Below are 17,308 nucleotides of genomic sequence, written 5' to 3'. Positions count from 1 at the left end.
TACTTGGGTCTAAAAATAGCTAACGTTACACTATAAATAACGCTACTTGGTTAAAAGGAGCAACACTATTGAGAAATGTAGTTAAGCTATGAGGCGTTGCCCCACGGAGCTCCTGTGCTGTGCTCTGTAGTAAAGCCAGCGGCCCGCCTCCCAACAAGGACAGTGACTGACGAGGGGCACTGGTTCCGCCTCATTAAAACAAACGCGCAAATAGCAATTAATCGCGCCCGTCAAAATCATTGCATTAATTTTAATTATCGCGGCAATTCATCGATTTATTGCTTATCGCGGCAGGCCTAGTGTGCAGCATGAGTGTGTGTGTGTGCTCATGTTAAAGTGGCTGCTATTGTGTGAGTGTGTACAGTGTGTGTGCTCGTGTGTGCTTGTGTGTGGAGAGTTCAGTGTTCAAGGCTCTGATGGCCTGGGGGAAGAAGCTGAGCCGAAGTCTCTCTGTCCTAGTTGCTGGTGTTTGCAGGCGTTTGCGTGACCGCAGCAGCTTGAACAGGTTGTTGTTGGGGTGGTGGGGGTCTTTCATTATTCTGCAGGCTCTGGATTTGCACCTCTTGTTGTATAGGACCTGCAGGGGTGGTAGTGCAATACCTGTGGTACGTTCGGCTGAGCGCACCACTCTCTGTAGGCCAGGGCCTTCTTGTCCTGTGCTGTGCTGTTTCCATACCAGGCAGTGATGTTTCCAGTCAAGATGCTCTCTACAGCTCCGGAGTAGAAGGACTGGAGTATCTTCCCAGATACTCTGAACTTCCTTAACCGTCTCAGGTGGTAGAGGCGCTGCTTTGCCTTTTTTACGACTGAGTCTATGTGTGTTGTCCATGTCAGATCCTCTGAGATGTTGACCCCCAGGTACTTGAAGCTGCTCACCCTGTCCACGGTAGCCCCGTTTATCCTCAGTGGTGTGTGTGTCCCCTGCTGTTTCCTTTTAAAATCCACGATCAGCTCCTTGGTTTTACCAATGTTCAGGAACAGGCTGTTGTCCTGGCACCAGCGTTCCAGTACCTCAACCTCCTCCCGGTAGGCCTTCTCGTCGTTGTCCGAGATCAGCCCCACCACCACTGTGTCGTCCGCAAACTTCACTATGTAGTTGGAGCTGAACTTGACCACACAGTCATGTGTGTATAGTGAGTAGAGCAGGGGGCTCAGAATACAGCCCTGGGGGGACCCGATGCTCAGGGTGATGGTGTTGGAGGTCTGACCTCCCACCCTGACCGCCTGGGGCCTTTCACTCAGAAAGTCCAGTATCCAGGCGCTCAGAGCGGAGCCCAGATCCAGCTCTATCAGCTTGTCCACCACTCTTGAGCCACTGTCACCCCCAAGTGTGTCTTTTGGTCCAGTACTCTTAACACTTTGATTGCCAGTATGGTGTGGGCTATTTATCGCTTGAGTGCCAGCGCTTTAGTCAATGAGAGGGCGAACGCATAAACTATATCTTAAATTATGGCTATTGTGTCTAATACGCCCGTCGCTTATCAATGACTTGCTTGCAGTCAACATGTACGAAACGGATAGTTTTTCCATCGGTACATTTCTGTTTTATACCGTATAGTTTTTATAGAGTATAGTTTTGGAAATGTCAAAAAAAAAAAAAAAAAAAGATTCCACAGGAATCGCCCTTTACTGGAATACACACAACACGTTGTCATTTTCCGGCTGATTTATGAATAGTTTTCAAATAAACGCTAGATTAACGATAGTATATGTGTACTTATGCATGCTAGAGAAGCGGGCTGAAAAATCGATTATGACCTGGTCAGCGCTAACGTCATACACGCACACACAGCCACACATAGACACGCTGTAAAATATGGGAAAAAAACATCGGATTACCCCAAAACTGGTAAAATAGATTCCTTACCTCAGATCAGATGTTCTGCAAAAAGATTATTCCAATTCCTGATCGCCATTCCAAATATCGATCGCGTTTATTGATCCAACATTAGACCTCGAAACAGATCATCCACGCTGCTTTCGGTTGCCCCAATGAATGCAATAGTCTTGGGTTACATGCCTGAGAAGTAAAAAGTGGAATCCGGAGTTCTTTTTTTCACATGCATTTTCATTGAGTCCATTCCAATGGGTGCAATACCATCCAGGAGAGGATAGGGGGCGGTATTTGCCCTTTCCGAGGTCAGAGCCAGTCCCAATCATAACGTGAGGCTGGATAACTAAATAACTCAAACCCTAGTCTTCGTGCCACTACTTGTAGGGGGTACTTATGCACTGAAACTCTGGGCAGAATAAGCAACTGTTATACAGCGACCCCCTCTGCCAGAAACGTGCTCCCGAGTGGACACAAGTCCCTGTCTCTACCCACGTTTGCAGCCACCTAAAGGTCACACCAAGACAAGCCCCCCTATTGGGAACTCGCCATTTTAGCCTATCCAGGGATTAATGGTTCCCAAAACACACAGACTATCCCATTAACCTCTTCCACCCGCGCGGTTCATCGGCGGACCGCAAATGACATCATGTCATAAATCAATCTGTCTTGACTGACAAAAGTATTGTTTTATTTTTCAAACGTATTCAAGTATAAATATCATAACCATGTCACAACAGGGCGGCTAGGTGGCGCAGTGGGCAAGGCGCTCGCCACCAACGCAGGAGATGCTGGGTTCGAGCCCAGCTCTTGGCGTTGCTACCAGCTTGGCTGGTCATTCATACTAATACAATTGGCAGTATTAGGGGGTGGGAAGCTGGTGGGTGGGGATCGGACATTGTGGACAGCGACTCCTACAGGTCGGTTGGTGCGCCTGCGCAGTAGAATCAGGAAGCGACGAGGGCGGCGTGTCCCTCCCACGCAGACCCTCGCCGCTGAGAGATCGCGCTGTGCAGGTGAAAAGATGCGACGGCTGCCTCCTCGGAGGGGACACGTGATGCAAGGCTTCGTCCACATTGCAGCCGGCTTGTGGGAGGGATGGCCAACAGCGTTCGAGACAGGGGAGGGTAGAATTGGACAATACGAAATTGGGGACTGGAGAAAAATGGGGAGAAAAAGTAGATACAAATAAAATAAAACATGTCACAACAGCAATTATAATGTAAATAATCAATATGTTCGTTTACCAATAGGTTAAAGTGTTATTAGATAGATTTCCGTTTTTCTATTTTGGTCGCGAAAGTCGACCATTTTGGAAAAGTTGAACGTCGGGAATTGTAGTTTTATGCCATTTTGAAGAGGACACCGAGAACTTTCGATGAGCGGTGGAATTTTTCCGAACGATACTTCCCAAAGGCCTCTATGGGGCTTAAACCTCTCCATAAAACAGGGACACGTACCCAAAGACTTCAAAATTGCGAGAGTAACCCCCCTGCACAAAAAGGGCAGCAAATTAGACCCAGGCAACTACCGCCCTGTTTCTATTCTTACCTCCATCTCGAAAGTCATGGAAAAAATAGTATACGAACAGGTTGAAAAGTACCTTGCGGAAAAAAATCTAATCTACGAATTCCAATCTGGCTTCAGAACATCCTACTCCACTGACACATGCCTTCTCCATTTGAACGACCACATCAAACAAGAGGTGGACGCGGGCAAATACTGTGGCATGGTCATGCTGGACCTACAAAAGGCCTTCGACACTGTCAATCACTCCATTCTGATTGACAAGCTAAAAGCAATTGGTCTTGATTAGGGATGCTCGATATTGGCTTTTTTACAGATACCGATATACCGATATTGTCCAACTCTTAATTTCCGATACCGATATCAACCGATACCGATATGTAGGGTTTCCCCCCCCCCCCAAAAACGGAATAATTTCAGGTAATTAACATTACATATCTCTTGTCGTGTAATTAACACAACATTATGCATACTTTGACAATAAATAAAATAATAATTTGTTCTTACTTGCTTGCCTGGGTAAATAAAGGTTAAATAAATGTAAAAAATAAATAAAAATTGTTTTATTTTTTTGAAAACAGATACAGATATTTTCCGATATCACATTTTTATGCCAATATCGGCCGATAATATCGGTAGGCCGATAATATCGGACATCCCTTGTTTTGATAGTTTATCAGTGATCTGGATGCAATCTACATGCTTTCTACAACACAGTTTGGCGATTTGCGAATCTGATTGGCCACTGACGTTTCTGGACATGTGACATGTGCGCCCAATAGCGTGACGAGCTGTGTCTTTGACCATTTCCGTGTCGAACAGCCTGCAAAGCACCTGGCGTTCTATCGCCATGCTCTAAGACAAACTCTAACCTTAACCAACTTCGAAAGAGCGCCTAAGCTTAACCAGTGTAGACACTTGCGGTCCCACGATTGGGCGTACATGTCACATGACCAGAAATGACCTGGCCAATCAGATTCGCAAATCGTCGAACTGCGTTGTAGAAATCATACAAGCTACCTGGAGGGGAGAGAACAGATGGTGGAGGTAAACGGTACCCTATCCCCCCCCCCTCCCAGTGAGCTGTGGTGTTCCACAAGGAAGCATACTAGGACCGCTACTGTTCCTAATTTATGCAAATGAAATGTCGTCAGCTTGTGACTGCAACTTGTTCCTGTTCGCGGACGAGTCAGCCCTGCTAGTCTCTGACAAGAACAAGTTACAGGTTGAAAAAACCCTGAGCTCGGAACTAGGCAAAATCTGCACCTGGCTTGCTGATAACAAACTATCATTACACCTGGGTAAAACAGTCCATTCTCTTTGGTTCAAATAACAAACTCAGCAAGATCGATGGCTTCTCAGTTACAGTGGGTGACAATATTGTCACAAGGAAACATGAAATTACATACCTAGGTTCCATCCTAGAGGCAAATATTTTCTGTGACAAAATGGCATCCAATGTAATAAAAAAAAATCAACCAACGAACTAGATTCTTGTACCGGATCTCCTCTCTGGTAAACAAGAATACCCTGAAGACTCTGGCAGGAGCACTCATTCAAGGGTACTACGACTATTTTTGCACCTCATGGTACCAAAGCACCTCAAAGGCGCTAAAAACAAAATGACAAACATCACAAAACAAACCGGTCAGACTACTGCTTGACCTTAGTCCTAGAACCCACCTCACCCCTGCTCACTTTGACAACCTAGGATGGCTTAGAGTAGACGACAGAGTACAGCAACTTGCAATGGGCCTGGGCCCTCATTTATCAATGGTGCGTACGCACAGATATGTGCGTAACCCGTGCGTACGATAATTTCTAAGCAAAGTGTGTGACTTATCAATTTGAACGTGTGCTTGACTTTGTGCGTATATTTACGCACAGCTCAGAGCATGCGTACCTGGCGCCCAGCGGTAGAATATGAATATTGCAACGCCGAAATAAGCTTTCGTGCATTAGTTTGACTGACGTGTTCGGTATGACCCGTAATTCATTATAGTTAATTGTAAAATAGTGACAGTAGTGTAATTATAACGGGTTCACGCGCGAACAATAGGGGAAAAAAATAACAAAGTAACAAACATAGTGGACAGACACAACATATAAATATGATGATGGAATTCAAGTTTGTGTTTTTATTGATCACATAGGCAGGCTATACATGGCGTAGGCTACATGGCAGTGAGATTCATTGTTCTTATGCTCTTGTATTATTGTTATAGTATATGCTATTGTCAAGAAGGAAGTACATTATTTTAAATCGTGGCTTTAATTCGTAGCCGAGAAGCAGTCTCCTATCAGCTTCATTAATCCCGACCCATCTCAGCCACAGCATAACTGAGACCGGCTATGGAAACAAATCATAAATAGACTACTGTAAATAAAATAGCCTAGGATAGGCTATAGCAGGGGTTCCCAACCTTTATTCCCCAGAGCCCCATGATTCCTTGGAGACATAGGAATTAGTGCTGTCAATCGATTAAAATATTTAACTCGATTAATCGATTTTCTACCTTAAACAGATCTTTTTCAAGTTCCAAGTTTTAATACTCTTATCAACATGCGAGTCAACAAATGCTTGCTTTATGCAGCCATTTAACACAAAAGGATGACCCTCATGCATTGCAAATTTGCATCAAATTCAAAACAGAGTGATGCACAAAACAACTTAATAAAAGAAAATAATAATTTAAAACAATGAATAAAGTGTGCATGAAATAATAGGGGAAAGAAAACGTTAGGAACTTGTTACATTCACCCACACAAGGGCTGATTAATCACACCCCCCCTCTCTCTCTCTCACACACACACTCTCCCAGCTCTCTTTCCTTCTTGCCCCTTCCTCATCTCTCTCACCCCCCTCTCTCTCTATATCTCACACACACACACACACACACACACACACACACACACACACACACACACACACACACACACACACACACACACACACACACACACACACACACACACACACACACACACGCATCAATAATACACCTGAGTGAAGTCTAGTTAAAAAAAGTAAAAAAAAAAAGAAAGTTAAAATACAAATATAATTCTTAAAAGTTAATCATGAGTTAAAGAAAATAGTGGCGTTAATAGAATCGGGCGATAACACGTTAATACTCCTCAGCATGTTCTGGAGGGGTGTTCAGTGGGGGAGCATTTGTCACCTAGACTGATGTCAGCTTCCCCCGTATCAAACCGGCCCTTTCTGTCGGGGTCCCCCCTTGGGTGTGATTGCCTCGTGGGTAGTGTCAGGGTCACATGTCCCGACTCCACGGAACGCTCTGCTCGCACGGGTCCAGGGTTGGCTACGCACAGCGGGTGGGACCGGGCCGCCTATCTACAGATCCTAGCGGACCTGCGCCAAATGGTGGCGGGTGCGTTGGGAGTATCATCACATATGGCTACAGCAGTACCATATGTCGAGGTGGATGGAGAGAACGCTGAGGCGGGGACTTGTGTTTGCACAACCCCACCCGTTTTCGGGTTTGGTACAGACCCTATTGTAAGGTTCACCAGCAGTGACAGCTCAGGTCAACGAGATCCAATCTCTGTGGACGAAGCAAGCCATCGTCATGGCGTTTTCCTCCCGGTGTTCTCTGGTGCCCGAGAAATCGGGAGGGGGGGGGGTGTCATACCCATGCTGGACCTGTCCCATGGGAAGGTTCAGCATTTTTTGGATCGTCTCCTACCTGTTGAACACTGTCAGGTGGGGGCCTGGTTCTCCTCCATAGACCTGTAGGATGCGTATTCGCATCCCCAATCTTCCATCCTAGGGCTTACCTACGCTTCCTTTGCAGGGTTTAGCGTATGAGTACCAGAGGCTGCCATTCGGCTTTTCTCTGGCTCCCCGCATCTTCACCAAGTGCGTGGAGGCTGCACTGGGGCCTCTGCGTCGTCAGGGGTTACGAAGTGTATTCTGTCCTGACAACGTTCTGGTCCTTGGCGGTCAAGGTGGATCGTCAGGTCTCATACCAGGCAGGTTTCCTACCAGCCTGGGGTTTGCTGTAGACTGGAAGTAGAGTACTCCTCTTCCCAGTCAACGGGTGGAGTGCTATGGGCATCCCTCTCAGAGAGTGTTGTCGACACGCTCGGGAGGTTCCGTCCTAGGACGGTTATGGCGCTGTCCGTGATACGCCTGCTCGGTATGATGGCATCTGCTCATTCCGTGGTCCCTCGTGGCCTCTTCTTCACCCCAGGAGGAGGTTACGGAGGTGTTTTTTTTCCAGTATGGAAATAGACCCGGTGAGAGGCAAGTGGAAGCGGCTAAGGTTCCGCTCGGCACCTTAAGCCGGTGAAACGTTCTCTGGCTCCGAGTTGGGATCTTCAATTGGTCCTCGGTCGGTTGTCCGAGGCCCCGTTTGAGCCTCTTGAGCAAGCGCCTTTGGAACAGCTGTCGTTCAAGACTGCGTTCCTGCTGGCCATCACCTCCGCTAAGCGCGTGGGTGAGCTCTGTGCTCTCTCTGTGCGGCCTGAGTGTCTGTCTATTCATTTCGATAGCGGTGCCACTCTGAGGCCTAACCCAGTCTTCGTGCCAAAAAATATCCGAAGCTCTTTTGCTCCGGGGATATTGTGGTTCAGGCGTTTTCATCTGCCTCCTCACGCTAGTGAGTTGGAGGCGAGCCTTCACCTGTCATGTCCGGTCCGGGCTTTGGGGATTTACCTCAGCCGTACTCAGGGCCTCAGGGCTACCGATCAACTTTTTGTCTGTTGTGGTGGCTCTCGCGCTGGTAAGGCACTGTCGAAACAGCGCCTATCCCATTGGTTGTGCGAGGGCATTGCCCTTTGCTACACGTTGGCTGGGCTGGCCCCCCTGGGGGTGTCAGGGCGCACTCCACTCGTGGGGTGGCGGCCTCTGCCGCCCTGTTAGGAGGGGCCTCGGTGGAGGACATCTGTGCTGCGGCCTCATGGTCCTCCCCGGGTCCCTTCGTAAGGTTTTACCTCATGGACATGACCGGGGGTTCTGTCTCCCAGGCGGTTCTGAGGTCTGGAACCTCCCCTGCTTCCCACCTTCGGTGGGTTAGCAGGGATGTGTGGGTGTGGATCACAAGGTGTTGTGTCACACGTGGTCCCGCCTGTGCTGTGCGTTTAGAGGTTTCTAGTTCCCTCTTTTTCGCACTTGGGTGGAGTTGACTGCCGCCCCCTCTTCACTAGGAAGGAGGGGTGACGGGACTCCCCTCCCCCCTGATGTGGGCTTACGGGTCCTCAGGGGGTGCATTTGTCGGTCCTCGCGTCTGCTCTGTCCCCATATCTCGATGGCGAAGAGCAAGACGCGATTCGCCAGTACGACTATATAACGATAGGTTATGTATATAACCTAGTTATATGAGTACTGGCTGAGCGTCTTGCTCTTAGCGCGCCCTGAGGTCCCTTGGGAGGGTTTTCTGATGGAAACTTTTTCCGAGGAAGGGCGAGTGGTGACCACCCCCGGTGCCTTATAGTACGGCACTGGGGCGGGGCCTGGTCAGATGCTGGGTGCATTTGTTTTTTCGTTAATGAAGTACAGTAGGTACCGGAGATGAGGTACATCTCGATGGCGAAGAGCAAGACGCAGTACTCATATAACTCGTTATGCTGCTCCGAAAAATGAATGAATGAATGAATTTATTCACACACACGCGCGCACACACACACGCACACGCACACACACACAATATATTACATATCTTCATGTGAAAACATCATCGTCGAGATTGTGGCGTGTGCCAGGTCTCCCAAGAAGCTATTTAAAGCTTTTGGAGGGAGCCTGATCACAAATATAAACAAACAAAAACATACAACGTAGGTAGCTTACACACCTACCTATAACATACATACTACAACATAGATACATAAATACAGACAATTAATATACCTAAGTATGGATTCTATTTAGAGATATGATTTGAGCAGTTCCTCTTTCAGTGATTTTTTCAAGGTTGTGATGGATTTTGACAGTTTCAGACTCTCGTCGAAAGGTTATGTTAAAGTGGTATGTGGCCCAGTTATGCTGCTCTGATTATGTCCTCTCCAAGTAAGTAAAAAGTACAATATTTCCCTTGAAATGTAGTGGAGTAAAAGTATACATTACATTACATTTACATTTTGTCATTACATTTACATTTTGTCATTTAGCTTTTATCCAAAGCGACTTACAAGTTTGTACAAGACAGCAGGAAGGATACAATCAGCTGACTAACAATGTTCATCAAAGTGTTGAGTGCTACAGTGTAGGTTAGTATATTAGGACAAGTGCATGACAGTAAGTTTAGTTAGGGTTAGATTTAAAAAAATATTTTTTAATTATTTATTTTTTAAATAATTTATTTTAATTTCAGATAATGAAATGAAATGAAATAGTCGACGGCGAAATATTAGACGGGTTTCGGCTGTCCTAACTGTGGTTGGAAGTTCGTTCCACCATTGTGGGGCAAGGACTGAGAATAGGCGACTTCTCTTTGATGACCCTCCTGGAGCTCGGGAGGAGTAGGTCTGAGGCGGCCAGAATATGCAGAGCGTAGGCCGTAGGGGTCTTGAGGGTGTGTAGTTGGAGACCATTGACCGGAGGTAGGCGGATCCCGTTCCCTTCGCCGCACGATATGTCAGGTCGAGGGCCTTGAAGCAGATTCGTGCGGCAATGGGGAGCCAGTGCAGGTCCCTGAGAAGTGGGGTGACATGGGCTAACTTCGGTAGGTTTGAGATCAGGCGGGCCGCTGCGTTTTTGAATGAGTTGAAGAGGCTTAGTGGCAGTGGCCGAGAGGCCAGCAAGCAGTGCGTTGCAGTAGTTGAGGCGGGAGATGACTGTTGATTGGACGAGGAGTTGGGTGGCTTCTTTTGTCAGGAAGGGGCGTATCCTTCTGACGTTGCTCAGGAGGAATCTGCAGGTTCTGGTTGTCGCTGTGATGTGAGCGGACAACACCAAGGTATAAAGTTCCCTAAAATTTAAATACTCACATAAAGTACAATTAGTTTGAAATTGTACAGTACTTGAGTGAAAATACTTTACTTTACGTTACTTTCCACCAATGGGAAGCGCACACGTTTTGGACCGTGTTGTGGCGGCTTATTTGATTTGTAAATTAATATTGAATTTTGTTTTTGTATGTTATTGGGATAGATTATCACAGAGTAAGGTGGACATTTTTTTGGACACTTTGTGTTTGTTTGTTTATTGGAAACGATATGAACTGTGAGCAATAAATCACCCTTTATTATTGCAACTAGGGATGTCCGATATTATCGGCCTACCGATATTATCGGCCGATATCGGCATTAAAATGTGATATCGGAAAATATCTGTATCGGTTTAAATTTTTCTTTTTTTCTTTTTCTTTTTTTTACATTTCTATAACCTTTATTTACCCAGGCTAGCAAGTAAGAACAAATTCTGATTTTATTTATTGTCAAAAGTATGCATAATGTTGTGTTAATTCCACAACAAGATATATGTAATGTTAATTACCTGAAATTATTAAGGGACCCTGCAATCGGTATCGGTTGATATTGGTTGATATCGGTATCGGAAATTAAGAGTTGGACAATATCGGTATATCGGTATCGGTAAAAAAGCCAATATCGAGCATCCCTAATTGCAACAATTGGATCGACATTTCAATCATTAATTAATGCATGTGTCAGAACACCTTTATCCACCAGCAACCATTGTGTCCACCATGTGATTGGCAAAAGAGCTGCTACAAATAGTTATCCTCTTTTTAAGTAGGTTCACGGCACTTATTATGCTTTAGGGAGACACAGGGGATAGATTTCATCCTCATTGACTCAGTAGGAATGATGAGAGGGTTAGAGCTTTAGGGAGACACAGGAGATACAACCTCCCCCCCTCCCCACACACTTGTTATCACGTTATCAACATATTCTCAGTTTAATTTCAATCATTAATTTGATAGAGAGCTGACTCACCATCTTCCAGTCTTCTGATAGGATAAGCCTGGGGTGGGCGGTGCTTGGGTCCAGAGTCACATCCACTGGGGAGGGAGAGAGAGAGGGTGAGAGAGAGTGAGAAAGAGATGGAGAGAGAGAGAGAGAGAGAGACGTATCCATTGTCTTTTTATGAAATTGAAAACATACCTGCATAATCCTGTATCCTCTTCACCTCTGAAGAAAAAAAAGAAACATTTATGAAAATAGAAAATCTCTCTATAGGCATATAAGTTAGTATATAAAGGTATGAATGACCGAGATTCAAAACTTTAAAAAAAGGTGGGTGCTACTCACTGGGCTGGGTGCAGACTACCAGAGTTGGAAAACCTGAAGAGGAGCCACAAAACATGGATCAGGAGCTGAACACTGCTCTAATGGTTCCCAAAGTGTGGGGTGTGAATTCTTTTAAAATGTATTTAGCCTACCAAAACTGATAAACGCCAATGTCAACAAAAATTCACTGACTGTCATGTGTTATTCTTTATACAGAGCACATTCAGAAGCCTACATACTTATTAGGCAAATTATTATTATTTGAATGAAAATAAATCTCCTATCCTACTGTAGGCCTACAACTACATTTTTAATTAGGCCTAATTATTTCACAGTGGCACATGATCATTTGCCAAGCTTTTGTTCATTTTCAAATAAAATATAAAACTATAATTGTGTCTTGTTGTGTTCATCTTGTCTTGTTAGTAGTAGTGGAAATGGCACGTTTGCAGCCTAACATTAATTCTAGCCTACATGTAGGTGGGGGCCTGCGTAGGTGGGGCTCAACAATATTTCCAACTACCCAAGTGGGGCCTGATTGAAAACGTTTGGTAACCACTGCTCTAATCTAACATAACATAATCTGGCAGAAGCTTTTATCCAAAGCTCCTTTAAACAGCTTTTTACTATGAGTGCATACATCATGTTTAGTATGGATGGCCTCGCGTGGGAAGTGAACCCCTAACTCTGATTGATAGTGATAGTGCCTTGCTCCACCATGCACTGTAAAAAAATTACTTGTCTCAACTCATATTTTCAAATAGCCTTTTGCATTGGCTTTTTGTTGTTGTTAAAGGGGACATGCATTGCTATTCCTTTCACTATTTGGGCAACTTTACACAATTCTTGTCTATGGAACACATCTGTAAAGTTTCTTTCCAAAAAAATTCATTGTTTTATATTTTTAATAAAGTACTCTAAAGCAAAAAATGTCTACTTCAAGATTTCAAGCTGTTTTGTGCTGGGCTCCGCCAATAAGCGCTTTGAGTGACAGTCACCCACAGTCTGCGACTGGCAGACAGAGAGAGAGATAGAAAGATTGAGGGGGATACTAATTAATTTCGCCGCAGGGGGGGGGGGGGGGGGGGGGGGCATAATCCCATGGGACAATGCATTGGTAACTTGTTTCAAATGACAATATATACCCCTGTGAATATTATTGCACGGATCGGATTATGGGCGTGCGCGTGGGAGCGTGTGCGCAACGATATTTTGACAGTGATATGCGAGTGCTCCCGACTGCGGGGGAGAAGCTCCATCCCCACGCGCACACACATTTACACACACTCCTGCGTGGTCGGGAGGTAGTGTGTGTCCCTCTCTCTCTCTCCCTCTCTATCTCTCTCCCTCTCTCTCTCTCTCCCTCTCTATCTCTCTCCCTCTCTATCTCTCTCTCTCGCTCGCTCGTTCTCTGCTATCTGTCGGCACCCTCTGTTTGAGGAAGTAATTCCACTCGCTCTGTTGAGCGAATTGTTGATTGTGGGCTGTGACTACATCATCATTAGGTGGCTTCTTCGTTCCGAAGGTTGCCTATCACTCTCCAACCCATTCTGTCCCCACTTCTTCTCTCCAACTCCGTGACTCCGCCTCTCACTCCACTCCAATCACAGACATCGTCTACCCAGCCTCTTCTTGGTCTTCCACTTCCTCTCTTTCCATCCACCTTCCCCATCACCACCTCCTTGAACATCTCCCCGCTGGATCCTCTCAGAACATGCCCGCACAACTCCATCTTTCTCTTTTTCAACCTCTCCAGCAGCTGTCCCCCTTGCATATCCGCTCTTCTCAGTACCTCCTCATTCTTGATCTTATCCTTCCATGTTATCTTCAGCATCTTCCTCAGTGTCCACATTTCAAAAGAGTCTATCATCCTCTTTGCCTCTTCATTCAGCGTCCATGCTTCTGCTCCGTATGAAAAGACTGACATAACATACGTTTCCAAAATCCTGGTCTTCGTTTTCCAACTTATGTTTCTTCTCAATAATTCTTTATGGTTCCAGAATGCGCCCTTTGCAATTCCGGTTCTTCTCTTAATGTCCATGTTAGCTCTTCCACCTTCACTGATCCAGCTTCCAAGGTACATGTACTCCTTCACTTGTTCAAGTTTTTCTCCATCCACCTGTATTTTACAAACAGTTCCTGGTGTTTTTTCAATGATCATTACTTTAGTTTTCTTTGTGTTTAGTGACATTCCATAGTTTTTGCATTCGACATTCAGCTTATTCATCATGTCCTGTAGATCTTCTTGACAGTTACAGACTATAGCAGTGTCATCCGCGTATCTTATATTGGTGATGTTCTCTTCGCCAAGTTTTACTCCTTTCCCTCCTCTCAGACCTTTTTTCATCAGTGATTCACTGTACATATTAAAGAGTACAGGGGACAAGATGCATCCTTGTCTTACACCCTTCTCCACCGGGAAGTCTCTTGATTTCTCCTTTCCTATTCTAACATTAGCCTTCTGCCTCCAGTATAAGTTGGCAATTATTCTTCGGTCAGAAACTGGTATTTTGAATTCTTCCATTGTTCTCATCAATGTTGTATGTTCAACTCTGTCGAAGGCCTTCGTGAAATCGATGAAGCAAATATACAGCTTCTTCTGTTGGTCTATCGATTTTTCACCAATGATTCTGAGTTGGCAGATTGCATCTCTTGTTCCTTTTCCTTTGCGAAAACCCATTTGGCTATCCGAGAGCTGATGTTCAATTATGGGTTCTATTCTGTTCTTGATGATTTTCAGGAGTACTTTTGATGCATGAGATATCAAACTGATAGTCCTGTAATTGTTGCATTCTGTGGCTCTTCCGGTCTTTGGGATCGGAATGAACATTGATTTTAGGAAATCATTTGGAATATTTCCTGAGTTATAGATGTTGTTTATCAGTTTCACAAGGAGCTCGATGCATCGGTCACCAGAGTTCTTAATCAGTTCAGCAGGGATCTCATCCTCGCCGGGCGATCTGTCCGTGGCCAGTGACTTCACAGCCTCTTCAACTTCTTTTTTCGTGATCTGGACTTTTTCTATCTCTTCTAGACTAATTCCTGTGTCTGATGTTCTGTTCTGGTCTTTGTATAGTGTTTCCAAATCATGTTAAACCCAGATTCGGCTCAAACAAGGGACTAAACACATTTTCGCAATTATGCCACATCAATGTGGAACGCCCTACCCAAAGCTGTAAAGGAATGTGAATCACTACCCACTTTCAAAAACACTCTCAAAGAATACCTACGGGAGACTGCAATTCGAAACTGGCCCATGTAAATGTCCTAACCCAACCCCCTCCAATGTACAGTAAATGACCAAGTATGGTTGTCAATATTCCAATGTACAGTTTTGCTTGTACAGTTGTACAGTGTTCCCCCCCCACCCCTCCTGCCCAAATGTATAGATGTGGCAGTACTGTCTATCAGTATGTCGTGTATGTCATATATGTTATGATGAATTGAAAATGGGGGACCCTGATGTAAACAAGACAAAAGTCTTTCTCTTGTCTGCATCCCCTTAACAATTGTGTGTATTGAGCTGTACTGTACTGTACCCATTCTGCAATCTGTTAATAAAGTTTTCAATCAATCAATCAATCAATCAATCAATCAATCAATCAATCAATATCAAATTAACATTAGCTACTTTTATTATAAAAATAAAAATAAATTCTCCCACAAGGGGGCAGTCTTGCACCGCTCTCTGCTGTAGGCTGACATGTGATTGATTGATTGATTGATTGAAAATGTTATTAACAGATTGCAGAATGGGTACAATACAGTACAGCTCAGTACACACAATTGTTAAGGGGATGCAGACCAGAGAAATACTTTCGTCTTGTTTACATCAGGGTCCCCCATTTTCAATTCATCATAACATATGACATACAGGTAGACAGTAGGCTACTGTTACATCTTTACATTTATGACATACCAGATCTACAAATATACAGTACTGTTTCTGAGTACAAAAAGAGTCTAAAAAGAGAGTATATACTTTTGAGGGGGAAGAAACTGTACATTGGAGGAGGTTGGGTGGTGGGGTGGGGGGGTTAACTGTACATTGAAGGGGGTTGGGTTTGGACATTTACAGGGGCCAGTTTAGAATTACAGTCTCCCGTAGGTGCTCTTTGAGAGTGGTTTTGAAAGTGGGTAGTGATTCACATTCCTTTACAGCTGTGGGTAGGGCGTTCCACGTATGCATAAACGCATAATTGCGAAACGTGTTTAGTCCCTTGTTTGAGCCGAATCTGGGTTTAACATGATTTGTGGAGCTCCCTCTGGTGTTGGTGACATGAGAAGACAACACAGGGAAACATAGCCTTGAGTGCTAAACTAACCGGCCTCTAATGAGAGTTTGGGTGTTCATTCTGCTGACTGTGGGGATAAAGACCCAATCCTGGACATTTTCAATAATATTATGGGATATGTTCGCATACATTCATGAAGAGATTTGATCTGTAGATGGAATAGAAGCTTTGTGTAGCTTCCCCAACCCCTTGTAAATATTCATATCCTGAATCCGAATATGAATTAGGGAAAGCACAGATAATGGAGATGGACACAAATATTTTATTTATTTATTTATTTTACACAGATATTAATATTATTATTTAATATCTGTAGTCAAAACGACCTGTAAGACTGCCGTCAAAAACTACTTGTAGGATTAGCGTCAAAAACTACCTGTAGGACTGCCGTCAAAAACGACCTGTAGGATTGCCGTCAAAAACGACCTGTAGGACTGCCGTCAAAAACGACCTGTAGGACTGCCGTCAAAAACGACCTGTAGGATTGCCGTCAAAAACGACCTGTAGGACTGCCGTCAAAAACGACCTGTAGGACTGCCATCAAAAACGACCTGTAGGACTGCCCTGTCTCTTCCTTTGTACCCACAGAAATATTAGTAATCATATCTGGAAAGTTGTCAAAAGAGAAAAAGAAGAAGGCTGGTGTTTTCTTGACTTTTCTCTCGTATCTTGGCTGCTCCATGACTGACGAGCAAGGTCTCTCCTACATTTTCAGAAGTGTAGAAAAGCTTGTCTTAAATCATTATGAGTTATGCGTGTGAAATTGATTATTATCACTGTGCCTACCCTCACTGTCCTACCCTCCACCACTGTCCTACCCTCCACCTCCCCCTCAAGCACGTTCATGTGAGAGAACTTGGACAGACAATGTCAGCGCCCATAAACCTCTATAACTCTGCCGTTTTGATGCCCTTTTGAAAGCATTCTAAGCAGGTGTGCAGAGCAAAACGATATATGTCGTATTTATACAGTTCCTATGTACAGTATGTACCTGTCTTAGCGATGGTCCTCACGTCTTCCTGAAACCTCTCCAACAGGTCAGCCAGTGACCTATACATGGTGGCCGTTCCCAGGTCTTGGCTCACAGACACTCCAGTCCAGTCTCTGGTTGGTGGAGGAGTGGAGAGGGCGGGAAAACTCTGTATGAGCGGAGCAACAAAAGGAAGTATTTTGTTAGGTAGGCCTCTTTTGTTTAGGCCTCATTCATATTTTAGTCATATTCTAAATCAGTGGTTCTCAACCTTTTTCATGTCAAAGTCAAGACCCCCACATTAATACACATTAGGTGTCCTGCTGTAAGTCGCTTTGGATAAAAGCATCAGCTAAATGATTAAGTGTAAATGTATTCTGTAAGTTTAACAAAAGTTCAATCAGGAAGACTATTTGCACTGCACGGCGGTTCATTCATTCTTTGCATTCTTCCCATTTATCAAATCAGAACCAGTCA

The 17,308-nt window shown here is 44.7% G+C and overlaps 1 protein-coding gene across 1 annotated transcript in view; it reads right to left on the bottom strand.

Annotated features, from left to right (window-relative positions):
• LOC311243505 (zinc finger protein RFP-like) overlaps window positions 1-17,308 on the bottom strand; it is a gene marked incomplete at both ends in the record, with an annotated part of 81,403 nt that overhangs the window by 27,517 nt on the left and 36,578 nt on the right. Inside the window, 3 exons of the mRNA XM_084332746.1 lie at window positions 11,273-11,337; window positions 11,441-11,467; window positions 16,853-17,000. Of these exons, the coding sequence (XP_084188872.1) occupies window positions 11,273-11,337; window positions 11,441-11,467; window positions 16,853-17,000 (240 nt within the window). The remainder of the gene's footprint in view (window positions 1-11,272; window positions 11,338-11,440; window positions 11,468-16,852; window positions 17,001-17,308) is intronic.

Source organism: Notolepis coatsorum, assembly GCF_963971535.1.
Source record: "Notolepis coatsorum genome assembly, chromosome: 1".
Taxonomy (NCBI): domain Eukaryota; kingdom Metazoa; phylum Chordata; class Actinopteri; order Aulopiformes; family Paralepididae; genus Notolepis; species Notolepis coatsorum.
The sequence above is the reverse complement of the archived record's forward strand: the minus strand, read 5'-3'. Positions and strand labels throughout refer to the sequence as shown.